Source organism: Mytilus californianus, unplaced genomic scaffold (genome assembly GCF_021869535.1).
Source record: "Mytilus californianus isolate M0D057914Y unplaced genomic scaffold, xbMytCali1.0.p SCAF_8, whole genome shotgun sequence".
In the NCBI taxonomy this organism is placed as follows: Eukaryota; Metazoa; Mollusca; class Bivalvia; order Mytilida; family Mytilidae; genus Mytilus; species Mytilus californianus.
This window is the reverse complement of record NW_026262734.1, coordinates 32,735,250-32,749,913: the sequence shown is the minus strand read 5'-3', so window position 1 is coordinate 32,749,913 and position 14,664 is coordinate 32,735,250. Positions and strand designations below refer to the sequence as shown.

At 30.3% G+C, this 14,664-nt stretch overlaps 1 protein-coding gene across 2 annotated transcripts in view; it reads left to right on the top strand.

The window, feature by feature from the left end:
• LOC127712125 (uncharacterized) overlaps positions 1–7,803 on the top strand; it is a 64,277-nt gene extending 56,474 nt beyond the window's left edge. The window contains exons 11-12 of one of the 2 annotated variants that reach the window (XM_052218388.1): positions 418–510; positions 3,427–7,803. In XM_052218388.1, the coding sequence (XP_052074348.1) occupies positions 418–510; positions 3,427–3,528 (195 nt within the window). In that variant the 3' untranslated portion in view covers positions 3,529–7,803. The other variant, XM_052218389.1, reaches the window with a different exon arrangement.
• Positions 7,804–14,664: the final 6,861 nt, after the last annotated feature.

Below are 14,664 nucleotides of genomic sequence, written 5' to 3'. Positions count from 1 at the left end.
GTTTCTTTCAAGTGCAAAATAAGTAAACCCTACTTGCATGCCAAAATTTCAATTTCTTTATTGTGCCAAAGTCAATGAAAATCTATGAAATCTTATTAAATTACAGGTAAAAAATATAGGTTCTTTCACATCACCATGTTAATTAAAATATTTAACCACTATAAATAGTTAAACTTTCAAACTTAAGTAATGGTAAGAACTTTTTCAAATGCTTACAGAATAGTCCATTTTCAAACTGCCAACTTTTTTTCCAAGATTATAAACAATACAACGTTAGGATAATTATTATTGCTGCCCATATGAGCTTTATATACAGAAGCTATCTAGATGTTGTTTTCATTTACAAAAGTTCTAAAATCAGAAAACATAATAGGTAATTTGAAAATGGAATTAAATGTAGCCATACATTTTTTGTAGGTGTGGGGTTGTGGATCAACTGCTACAAAGGATAAACAAATAGAACAGAAACAGTGGGAGAAAAAAGAAACAGAAAAACATAAACAGAGAAAGGTATAATTGTACAAAATATTGGTGAATATTTTCAATGAATGGGTGAACATTTTCAATGAATTGGGGAACATTTTCAATGAATTGTTGAACAAAATGAATTGGTGAACATTTTCAATGAATTGGAAGCCAATCACACTCTGGGAGTGAAAATTTACCTTCTTGTTTAAAGTCAAACTTCATATTTGTATCTTTATGGTAAAATTATTTAGATTTAGAAATTTTATGCATGTATTAGAAGCTTAAGTACATTCCTCATTGCAAAATTTTTTGTATTGCTTTAAAAAATATTTGGTTGTTTTTTCTTCAGTTAAAAAGATACAGATATAGGGAAACTGACTTGGATCTTTGTCCAAGTTCATTTAGTGTAAAAGTAGTTATATTTGTTTCGTTATTTTCATATTTTGGAATCCATGCTAAAAGTGTCATTACTACATATTTAGTAATAAATATTAAATAAGTGCATGTATTAATTTATAACTGAAGAAAATATCATTTTCTCCGAGTTAACTTTGAACTAGAGTCAAACCTGCCTTAACAGTCAGTTGTTTCAGCGGTCACCTGCCTGTAACAGTCACTTCCAGACCCTCCCAAACGTTTTCTCTATAATTTAACTCAAATCAGCGGTCACCTATTTCAACTTCTAACAACTGTCATTTCAATGTTTTAACCATTGAAATAATCATGACGAATAATATATGTGTTCAGTATCTAAGTTTAATGAAAATCAGAATGAGATTGTGTAATAAGAGTCGAATTCGTGAATTCCTCGTGTTACACTCCTTTCCATTTCCATTAAAAACCGTATAACCGACTCATTTCTCCACGAATATTAATATATTTTGAATGTTTTCTTTAAATTTACAGCCAGTATCCGCCAATTTTATTTCTACTTCTCTGACAAAAGAACCATAACTCTACCGATTGAAACCGCTAAAACAATTTGCCCCAATCTTGACCATAGGCTTTGTCAGATTCAGAATTTTTTTCGGAACCTCATTTAAAAGTTGACCTCTCTTGAATGGTCACTTTTGATACTTCCCAAGAGTAACTGATTAATACAGGTTTGACTGTACTTTGCCTTTTGAACTTTTGTTTACCTTTTCATTTCTTTGTTGAATTCATACCTGCCAACCTTTTTAAAATCTTAAAAGGTGATTTTAAGCACATGAGAACCGATAATTGTCATAAGTGTTTGGGTCTCACTTACAATGGTTTTGAGTGAGTTAACATATGAGTTAATTTGACGTCCCTCTCAGGGGAAATCACCCCTATAAATCAAGAAAGTTGACAGGTCTGAATAACTTATAATCATTATAGAAAACTATATGTTTCTGTTTGTTATGCTGCTTTATCCTAGATGTGGTTTGAACTTAATTTCTATAATCCACAGCATGAGAGAAAGTTCAGAGTAAGTTACAATGAAATACACCATGATGATAGAAATAGTTTTAACAGCTAGAAAATCCAAATTATAATCCAATGCTTTACAGAATCTGTAATTACCTCCCTTGTCATCTGTGTAACTTTGGTATCATTGAAGTGAAGGTTTTATTATCAGTTATCATGTTTGTGTCAGAATCCTTAAATTTTTTGTAAAGGAAAAAGAGGCTTGTAAGCTGACTGCGATATTGTAAATTAATTTGTGTAAACTTTTAAGTTCTTTTTCTTGACTTTGTCTGAATTGAAAGTAACAACTGCTCTGAACTTGATTTACAAGTCATTCCCCTGAAATCTTGTAAAATATGCTAGCCTTGAGATGAAAAGTTACATTTGAATTTTGTTCTTGTTCTGTGTGGTTTTTATTTGGCTGCTTCATCTGCTAAAAGGCTTTTTACCAACAAAACCACCACCAAAAACAAACTTTTGGAAAAGAGGGGGGGGGGATAGATTTGTTAATTGACAATTTATATGGTGTATTCTGTTGAAGTATGGTGATTTGTGTTTTTCTTATGAAATTGTCTTCTTTTATTTGGTGTGGATATTTTTATATTTTATTTATCTTTAACTATGAAATATATGTAATCAGAACTTACTCTATATATACTTATTTATATTATTATATTGTTTGAACTGTGAAGTTATTTTTATTATTCATTCAAAAATATTTTTGAACTTGAAAATAGGTAGAAATGGTTACATTTGCAAACTTTGTTTTTTTTTAATTGTTGAATTACTTTATATAATAAATAGAAGGACCATCAACAGACGATGACTACAAAAGGTTTATAGATTAAGGAAAACTACCAAATTTATTATTAGACTCTTTTTTTGGGAAGAGGCAAATATTTTTTTTTTATTTTGAACTGATGGAAACAATATCAGTGAATTTTATAACATTATTTCCTTGATATGTCATGAGTGTTTTGCTTTGCTCGTAAAGCAAGTTTACTGACCAAATTTTATGCCCTATATATGATGGGAGGGAACAGTATGTTTTCCTTTCTGTATGTTTGTCTGTTCTCCCATCCACTCGTCTGTTCCATATCAGGTTTAAGTTTTGGTTTAATATAGTTTTCATGAAGTTTTGGTTGCATCAACTGGAAACTTAGTATAACCTACACTTTAAAAAAAAATTATGCCAAATATGGATTCAAAGACACTAAAATAATGTATATGTAAACCTTGAAATACCTGCTTAATTGATGTTCCTTGTTATAATTCATTTATATGACCTGCAATCAACATTTGTAGAGCTTCTCCTAAGTGATTTTCAAATATGTTGTTTTTTAAAAAATATATATAGCATGCTCATATGGGATGGTATTCATCAAATAATCAACAATTTAAGATTAAGATATTGACCTTTGAGGTAAGTTTTTAGTTTAAAAAAAACATGAAAGTGATAATGTATTTTAATTTTAAGTGACCAATGATATAATATATCAAGTCTCATAATTTGATTTGTTATATTTTCAGTTGAAACTAGAACAGGACTGGGATGAAAATCCAGACAAACAGATTTTAAATTGGGGAGGAATAAAAACTGAACATCAATATTCACAAGGAGGAAACTTTTAGAATTACCTACCCACAAGAACGTGAAAAATTGTCTACTTTTGTATGGTGCTGAAGAAATCCATGTCATTTTGCAACACAATCTTTATTTAGATGATATTTTTTTCTTGGTATAGAAGTCCCTACTTACATACAATGTATTAAACACATGATATTCCTATTAATTTTGCATTTACAATTGTTTTATCCCTCATTACAAAGTGTTTCAAAATATTTTGAAAATGTAATTTGTTTTTAAATGACAAATGAGTATTAATATTTAATTGATAAACTGTTTTTGAGTTCATTCAATTTGATTACATAATTCATTCAAAAGTATTTGAAAGATAACATGTAAATGATTATATGTTCTCAAATTTTAAATGAAATAGAACATTTGTGTCGTAAATGCAAAACTAAGTACTGAGGATTCATTTATTTAAAGTGGGAATCAATTTTTGTGGATTGGGAAAAAATGTATTTTCGTGGATATATAAAAGTATATTTTAATGTGAATGTATTTATGTATATGCAGAGGGTATATTACATTTCAGGGTAACTCTCAAATATTTTTGAAGTACAATGAACATTACTGTGATAACTTACAATTTTACACTGTTAAGTACAGTGTAATCAGGTTAGGATTGATGGATATTAAATTTGTTTTGATTTTGTTTTTGTTAAGGGTATGAACAACTAGCTTTTAGTTTGAATTAAATTAATACACTAAACTTGAAATTAATTATGTGTTTGCAATTCAAATTATACATAAAGGAGAATTTTTTTGTGACCTTTACCTTTTCTGGACATTAAATGTTTACTTTTTGTTTACTGATTGTTGGTAGGTAGTTAGTTATTGAATTCAACACTTTAGACCCTCTTTTGCTAACCTATGACCATGCTAAGGAGGTCTTGTAAGATGTAACTGCTTTCTTTACAAGAAATTCAAACATTTTTTTTGAGGGATCAATTTATACTGAGCTTGATCTGAAATGTATAGCAAAATGGTCTCTTTATGCCCCACCTACTATATATGCCCCACCTACGATAGTAGAGGGGCATTATGTTTTTCGGTCTGTGCGTCCGTTCTGTCTGTCCTGCTTCAGGTTAAATGTTTTGGTCAAGGTAGTTTTTGATGAAGTTGAAGTCCAATCAACTTGAAACTTAGTACACATGTTCCCTATGATATGATCTTCATAATTTGAATGCCAAATTAGAGTTTTTACCCCAATTTCACAGTCCACTGAACATAGAAAATGATATTGCGAGTGGGGCATTCGTGTACTATGGACACATTCTTATTTTATAAATATTATCAATATCAAAGGGCAAACCTATCTGAGACATAGTTAAGCATATTTTATTTAATCTATAATATTTGATAACCAAGTACATATTTTCTGGATTTCATTTGTTGGACAACTCAATACTGATTTAGCAAAGTCATGACATGTAAAGGAAATTCTAACCATTTCATAGAATATGTTTGATAGCAAAATTTATATAAGCTATTAGAATTTTTATGAATATTATTTATTTCTGAAATTTAAACATTTTTTGTAGCCTGGTTATATTCAGGGCACTTGTAATGTTTATATGGTATCTAAGTTATTGTCATCATATTTAGTAGTTTGAATGGCTAAGAGTACTGTCAAGAATATATAACAAGACTCAGTTAGATTGTAATGTAAATACTGTGAAACCTGTGCAACTGAACCTTTTCATGAATGAAGATGGTGGTAATTTTGGTAAAAGGTATTCAGATTTACTGGAATGGAGTGAACAAATGTTTTAGTTTTTATATGATAGTTGAATTAGTTTGAATTATATTGTTTTTTCTTTTGTTGGCTTTAAAACTGTCAGAGAAACTGATAGAAAATATTTCTAATTTCTGTCATTTGAGCTCCGAAAACTGCAGAAGTCCTTTCCTTTTCCTAAGTATAGTTTGATGAATTTCTCAGTGGAATTGGTATAATTCATGTATAAATTTTGAGTTAAGCTTGGAATGTTTTTAGTGTACTCACAAATCAATATAAGTTTGTTTTGATTATTCCCATTCACAATATTTGTGTTCCTGTACTTTGGGTGGCAAAATAGTTTTTTTCTGTCTGGAAGAGCAGAAGGAGTAGGGTTAACTTCATATGAAAGGACAACTATAATTCCACAGTTGATTATTATTTTATGGGAAGTAGATATTGTATCATTAATTGAAACTTAGATGCTTTGAAAAGAGATATAAAAATTATATCATAACCTCAAGAGAGTAAATTTGTTTATTTGCAAAAATCTAGTATTTACCTTGTGTTGGCTACAGAGATATCAATCAGTTATTGAGATTTGTAACTTTCCCTTACCTCTGTTGTAAATATTATATCCAGAGCATGTGAGGATTGCAAATGACATCCCCTGATCACAAAATTAATTAATCAGTTGTTGTCGAGACAAATCATCTGCACCCTTTAAATAACCAGAGTATTTGAAAATTATTTTGATATTTTTCTGTATAAACATATCTTGGTTTGCTGATAGCATCAATATGAGCTGATAAATTGTTTTCAAAGTTTGTTTAATTGTTGTCAAGTTGGTAACATAAGCATCTATAAGCAACGGTTAACAATAATAAGACATGATGGGGACATAACAAGGTGGATATTGAAGAGTTACAACTTTCAGGTCTCATGAGCTAATTGATATCGCTGGAATTTGTCATTTATAGTGCCGACTCGTTGGAATGTAAAAATCCATGTAGGTATGGAACCAGGGGTTCAGTAAGGAAATATAAATGTTAAGTTTTCATAGTTTTTTTTAACAGTGGAATGAATTAAGAATATATTTCGAGTAATATGTGACAGTTTTTTATCAGGGTGTATGCATGGAGAAAAGGAGAAGATTTTCAGTCATAATGTTTTAAGCCTTGTATTTGATATTTTGATGGTTTATAGTGAAAAAGTTGATGCAAATTGTGTTTTTAATCAACGATGCAATAACTGGTCAGAATTGAATTTGTTCTTTTAAGTGTGATTCAAATGACCTGCTAGTCAATCCATTAGTCAGAATGAAAGAAAGAGATATTATTAACCCTTGACATTGTTAAAAGGTAAAGTTATTCAATATTTTGAATATTTTCAAGATTATGATAATGTTATTGATTAATGAACTGGTCAATACAAACTGAAGAAAGGTCACTAGTGAATTCATAAACATTTTGAAATTGACCTGTTTGATTTAAAATGGAAATATTTCACGAAATGTATTGGACAAAAAAGAGCTATGACTTTATCCAAAAAGATATTCTACACACATTAACCTGTGAGTAAAATATATTTTCTAGCAAAACATATTTCAGGCAAACCATTGTTTCATATCTAAGTATTAATGCCAAGATTGCAAAATGAGACTATTTTGAAAGTTTTGCAGTTTTGGACTAAATTTTGGAAGTTTGAAACCCTGAGTCGTTATCTCATATATTGTGAAAAAAAATTTTTTGCAGCCTGTGTTCATTGTTTGGGAAGAACAGTTATATTTGCTAAAATATATTTTCATTAGTTTCTTTCTTGTAAACCAAAACCATCTTGTATCTAAAATTCATATGTAAGGTGCCAAATGCAATTCATCAAAATTGATAGACATGTACAACAATAACAATTTTGATTATATCCCTGAAAGACAGCCAGGTGTGCTTTAATGTTTTAGATCGAGTTAATGTATTTAAAATAAATTCTGAGAAAAAGTTGTTGGTCTTGTAACAGTAAAAAAGGTCTTTTTTGAAAACTTTATCCTAGATATAAAATAAGGAGATGTGATGTGATTGTCAATCAGAAACTATCCACCAATTACAAAAGTGAACAACTTTATGTAACTGTAGAGCCTTCATTGAAAAATAAAACCCATACCTAATAGTTAGCTATAAAAAGTCTCTTGATGAAAAAATGTGAATGTACTTAATACAGTTTGGTGTCAATAAACAGTAATTTCATTCAATTGTTTTGGTTAAACATAAAATAGACTTTCCTGACGAATGAATGGAATGAACTGACCTTTTACTTCTCAATTTCAAATATACCAGTTGCAAGAAAGAAGCTAACCATTGTATTAATTGTTTTATGTGTAAAAGGTTTTAGGAAGATGACTGATAGCCTTTGCAGTACAAATAATATGACTGAACACATATGCAGTACAAAGAATTGACATGCATTACATTACCTATTACATTTACAGGTGCTTGTTTGTTTACTGAAGTCATTATGTTTCTTTTGAGATATTTTTATGTTACATTCAAATAAAACGCTTAAATTTTTATTGATATTTTTTTTGTTAACTTTGTTTTCCAATGGTTCTTGGGTTTGTAATGTATAGAAGCAGAATGGACATTTCTTTGTTTCTGTGCAGTTACTTAAGAATGTTGATCTGAATTTTTTTTGAGTCACAAGTGCATTTGTGTTTATACGACCGCCAAAAAAATTTTGGGGTGGTATATTGCTATCACGTCGTCATTGTTGTCGTCCGAAGACATTTGGTTTCCGGACAATAACTTTAGTTTAAGGTAGATTCTAATATACCGCCATCTTGGATTGTACAATCGCAGTACAAAATGGGTCTAGTTATTTGTCTAAATCTGCAAATTTGGAGACAGATTTGCAATTTAATGGTTAGACTGTTTATTTATATAAAGAAAACTTGGTGAATTATTGTATTATACAAAATATTTAAACAAATATCATTTTTTTGGTTTTTAGAATCATTTTTCTCAAATGAGCCATTTAAGGAGAGATAACTCTTTTAGTAAAAAATTATACTAGACTGATAGGGAAATTTTTAATTTTTACTTGTAGCAAGAAAACAAGTTCGGTGACACCATTTTTTCTTTTTATTTTCTTAAAACATATTATAAAACCTATCTTCTCACAATTTATTTCAAAATTCTATCTCATAGAATTTTTTTTATGCACACAAATGTGCTTTTTCATGAACAATCTAACCAAATTAAGGCAATTTTCAACGACTCATAGCTTGAAAAATAGCACGGTGACCCATACTTTTTATTATAATTTTGAAAAAAAGCATAGTAAAATCTTCATTCTGGCAAAGTATAAGAAAATTCTATCTCAAAAAATATACACTTATGATCTACCTTAAGTGTATGGATCTCTATGAAATTTAAGAAAAAGGTTCAAAACCACAAAAGGAAGGTTGGGATTGTTTTTGGGGATGATGGTCCCAACCATTTAGGAATTAGGGGCCAAAAAGGTGCCCAAAACAAGCCTTTTTGTAGTTTCAGGACAATAACTTGTGTATAAGTATTTTGATTGCTCTGAAATTGTACCACAAAGTTCAATACCACAAGTAAAGGTTGGGATTCATTTGGGGGTAATTGCCCAATCTGTTCCAGAATTATGGGCCAAAAAGGGTATAAAACAAGCATTTTTCTAGTTTTCAGACAATAACTTGATGTCTCTTAAATTGTACCACATTTTACAAAAAGAAAATTTCTTCAAATGTTTTTTTTTTTGGAAAAGGGGGGGGGGCAATTTTTTTCCTCAAGATTTAAGAAATTAATAAGAAAATTTCTTAAATTATTATTTTTTTTGGGAAAAGGGGGTAAAAAAAATTTTTTTGGGGGTCAATATTTTTTCCTCAAGATTTAAGAAATTGTCAATTTTCCAAAGAAAAATTGGGGGTCACAATTTATTTTGCTAATTCTTTTTATATAGTCTGAAAACAGATTTACTAAGTATTGCGCAACAGCACAGTGCATTGCACAAAAGCAAGAAATCTTCAATTGAATATAAATTCAAATCATATAACCAATTTCAAGTTCTTTTACTATATTTGTTCTGTGTCAGAAACCTATAATGTGTCAAATATTTAATTACAATCCAAATTCAGACCTGTATCAAGCTTGAATATTGTGTCCATTTTTGCCCCAACTGTTCAGGGTTGGACCTCTGCGGTCGTATCCAGCTGCCCTCGGCGAAGCAGTTTATTGACAAAAGTATGCATTAATGGCACAGCAAAGACAAGTTAGTCTGAAATTTGGTATAACATTTTTGAAGGATCCTGTTATTCTGGTAACATTGCGCATCAGAGTGTGTGGAGAAAACAGAAATCTTTATTCCATTATTAAAATTTATTGATTCATTTTAACTTGATTTTACAATGGAACGATAAGGTTCTTGGTTACATAATTCATATAAACACTTCTCTGACGAAAGCTGTTCAGATCCTATTGTATTCAATAATGTATTTGACTGCAAAATTAAAAAAAAATGAATTTGACTCTTTTGCGTATTGCGGCTTTGGAATTATTCCCCTTTGTCTGAAAAAAGACTACATTCATGTAATAACACAAGAGTTATCCCATGCATTATGAAATTATTATATTTCATAATTTGAAGAAAAAAAAAATGTTTTAAAGATGTTACAGTTCCTGCCTGTCAAACATGTTTGGTCAATCATGTGAATTATGTCCTTTTCATTGATACATTGATTTTACACGTACATTGAAAAGCAGTGCCTTCCTCAAATAAAAATATTGAAAAGCTATTGGATTATTAGCGTTCAAGAATTTTTACATGGTGTATCAACAAGTACTTGCAGTAGGTAAACCCAAGATCAAAGTTCTTTAACCTGATATACAAAATCATAGCTTTCGAATCAATCCCAGTAGAAAAAAGCCGGAAGTTACAAAAGGGATAATCAAACTTTTATGTCAAAAACAAACTGACAATGCCATGGCAAAAACAAAAAACGACCAAAAGTCAAACAAGTGTTCACAACACCACATAGAAAACTAAAGACTGAACAACAACCCTACCAAAAACTGGGGGATCTCGGGTGCTTCAGGAAGATAAGCAAATCTTCAAATCTGGCTCCACATGTGGCAACCGTCATGTTGCTCATGAATGTACAAACCCGGTGATAAGTCCAATTCTGTAAGTGGTATTCGCGAAAAGAGGACGGGATTGTGGTTAACGACAATTGGTACTCAAATATAGTACGTAAACAAAACATTCTCTGCAATGAAATTGGACATGTTTCAATTTTGAACAAGTGACTGAGCTGAACCATTTGTGCTGATTTGAAGAGCAAGTGACCATAAAATAAAGGTGTCAAAACTATGGAGTTATTAAATTTATGCATTAAGAACTAAATTTTCAAAGAACTTTTTGAAAAATGATAGTTGGAAATAGTAATTTTTATGGAAACGTTTTAAACGTTATGGGCACTACGACTTAGTGATCAAAAGACTATTTTTAGCTCATCTTCAAGTGGCCAGGGTAAACTTCAATTATTGGTTCATTTACTACCTTTTATTTTATTATGTACCCCCACCCTACTCTAAAATTACGATATTAGGAGGCATGTTTTCGATCTGCGTTCATTCTTGTCGTATCAAGTTTCAATGGTTTGGCTTAAGGTATTTTACCATGAACCTGTAGTCGTATCAACTTAGTACACATATACATGAAGATGTGAACTTTTCGCAATATGTGCCAAATTAAGGTTATAACCCAGATTTTGCGGCTTAATGCACATGGAAATGTGATAGTATAACCGGGGCATTGTGTCCTTAAGACACATATTCTTGTTTTTCACCTTTTTACTCTTACACGTGGATATTTGCAAGTATTAAAAAACTAGATAACGTTTAAAAAATAAAAAATGGATAATTACGATTTTAAAAAATTGAAATATATACAAATATATATAACATGGATAATTACACTATTTTGAGGTCTCTGGTCATATGTCAGGCAATAAATACCACGCATAGATGATTGACTTTTCTCGCTGGATTATTGATTTTTACCAACGACAGTTTTAGAACTATATCTGGTATATGCCTTTGAAGTTTGACACCTGTCTAGGTGTATATAAAGATATAAAGATAAAAGAGATAACCAATAAATTATCACCGTTTCATCAATGTATTGTTTTAATTCATGTTAAAGAGTAAATAAGGCCAAAATATTAAACTCACTGTCTAGAAAAAATGTCCAATAACAGAAAAATTTCGGGAAAAATGATGTAGGAGTAGTAAACTGGCCAAACGTGGTCATCCAGTACTGAAACTGTGACCTGGCGGATGATTAAGAAATATGGGTTAGTTGGCAAAGTTACGAGTATGGGTGATCGGCAAAAGACTCTTATGTGTGATCGGCAAAAGACTCATATAGATATTGTTACTTTGATTTGCAGATTTGCCTGTCATTGGGAATCTAAGTTAAACACTGACGCAGGCCCGAAGTCACGTTTCAGTAATGGGTTTTGAAATGAGTCTGCGAAGGATTAATAGACCTCTTGTGGTTGATTCCAGCTGATGATTTAGCTTAATGGAAATAAACGCAAGCAACCTCATGGAAACAGCTCCACAGATTTTATCATCGGAATAGAATGGAATTACATAAAATTTTTAAATCCAAAAATAGCAGCCATCACATTACATAATTTACAAAGGTAAACTACAGGTCAGATGGACTATTCTTCACCACCTGTGCAGAGGAGAGGCACCACTTTTAGCTTCTATACCATGCACACCTCTGGATGGGAGATGCTTTTTCAAGTGATGCATCTCTTGAGTGACAAGTACAATAAAATGAGATAAAAGGAGCAGACTTTTAAGTCACAATTTTTTCGAGAAGAGGAAAACAATATTTGATATTAGCGGGATGACCAAAATAAATCCATATATTCAGACAAAGCTGAATTGTAAATGCAAACACATTCCTCTAGATCAAAGGGAAATCGAAATCATTGGTGAGGGACAAAAAACAACTTGATATTTCACTTCATTTCTTAAGAAGGATGATAAATTGTCAGTATATAAATTGAGCAAAATATGTTTCAATGCCAGTAGGTTTCAAAACTTGCATAAAAAATCTATTTTAGGTTTCAATTTTAGTATTCTTATGCAGTTTTGTTCAGTTTCAATGCTTTTTTTGATCATGAAGAAATAAACAGGTTTATCCCTGTAGTACCTTAGTATTCAAATTGGGACCAATGAACAGAGGGACTCCAAATAAAGATCTTTGTCCCAAAAAAATTATTTGTAGATAGTTGTTTGATAAGGCATTTCTATGTTCCAACATTGTTATACTATTTTTCTAAATCCTTTAAGAATTGTTTGATGATTTTAAGACAGAAAATTGAAAATGAATGGTGGTACGGTGACATATGGGTATTTTCATTTCCACAATCTTAATATATAGTTTTATTCTATTGGCTGAGATTTTGAAATTCAACATTTCTCTTAAAATTGTCGTCATGTTACTGATGTAAGTGCAAAACCCGGTGATAAGTCTAATTTAGTAGGTCACATTTGGGAAAAAGAAGGACGGGATTGTGGTTACGACGAGGAAAATTCAAAACGGAAAGTCCTTTATCAAATGGCAAAATCAAAAGCTCAAACACATCAAACGAATGACAAACAACTGTCATATTCCTGACTTGGTACATGCATTTTCTTATGTAGAAAATTGTGGATTAAACCTGGTTTTATATGTAGCTAAACCTCTCACTTGTATGATAGCCGCTTTAAGCGAATCACTGTTTATTGTAACCTAAATCATTGATTAATTTAGAATGATTATGTCACTGATTTCACAAGTCATCTATAGACCCAATTTTCATTTAATATATTTCTAGGTATTGTCTTTTCTTTGAAATTAAATTACATTATATAAATCCAAAATCATTCATATTTCAGACATAATTTATAGATTAATTTCATGTTGTTTATAGATAAAACAATAGATAAACAATCAAACCTGTCCTATTTATCAAACATCTAACATAGTTTTGGGATAAATAAGTTTGCATTGAGTTTCGTAATACAATGCTGCCAATTTATGTAAGACAAAAGTAAATTATTTGACCAATCAAAAATGTCAAAAAATGGGAGGAGATTACAATTGAAAAAGATCTCCACCTTTTTACCCTTAATTTTTTCAGTCTGTGGTTAAAGTATTGTTTAGACATTAATAACTTTGTCAAACCTTCATAAAATTTTATGAAATTTGGACAGAAGCTTGTTTATGACCAAAATACAGTATCCAGAGTGAAATTTTGAAAATATCTATTTTCATTTTCCGTATTTTACTGATAAATGGACTTAGTTTTTTTTACAAATAAACATTCAGATTCAGTCTGAGGTTAAAGGTTTTCAGTCATCAATAATTTTGTCAAACCATCAAGGAATTTTATGAAATTTGGAGAGAAGCTTGATAATGACCAAAATAGAGTATCCAGAACAAAATTTTGAAAATATATATTTTTATTTTCCCGTATTTTATTGATAAATGGACTTAGTTTTTTTTTATAGTTACTTAGTTGATTCAGTCTCAGGACTAAAGTTTGTTACAAGTCAATTACTTTATCAAAGCTTCATAGAATTTTATGAAACTTTGGCAGAAGCTTTTTTATGATTAAGAGATAATGTCTGAAGCAAACTTTTGAAAATATATTTTTTTCATTTTAAGTTTTTTTCTGATAGATGGACTTAGATTTTTACAGTTAACATTTACAGACAGTCTGGGATTAAATTTTTTTGACATGATAAATTTGTAAACCTTCATCGATTGTTATGAAACTGGGACAGAAGCTAATCTTCAATAACAAGAAATAGCATCTAAAGAAATTTTTTTTTTTAAATTACTGTATTTTACTGATAAATGGACACTTTTTTTAAAGTAAATATTACACTTTTTACAATGACAATAGCAATAGTAGGCGAGACACTGAATTCCGCGGAACCCCTTACAAATTTGTAATTTAATGTATTCCAGCTACTTTTAACTAGAAAACACCGTAACACAGATTAGGAATTATCTAAGAGTCATTCCTTCTGTAAGACTGGTCTTGTATGAATATCAATTTGAAAATATAACCAAGTCAAATGTCTTTATCTGGTTTTATAAGTCCTTTTGACTGCACGTATTCATAGTTGAATACCTATAATATCAACCATTCAGATGAATAACATGATACATGGGTTAAAAAGCCAAATACTGGGAAAATTTATTTCTTAATGGGGCTAATCCTTGTGTACGATTGATATATTTTTCTTGAGAAACATGATTTATCAATTAGTTGTAATTGGTGGCATTGAACTATCTCTCAGTAATATTAAGAAATCTGAGATTGGTATTTTGCATCATTTGT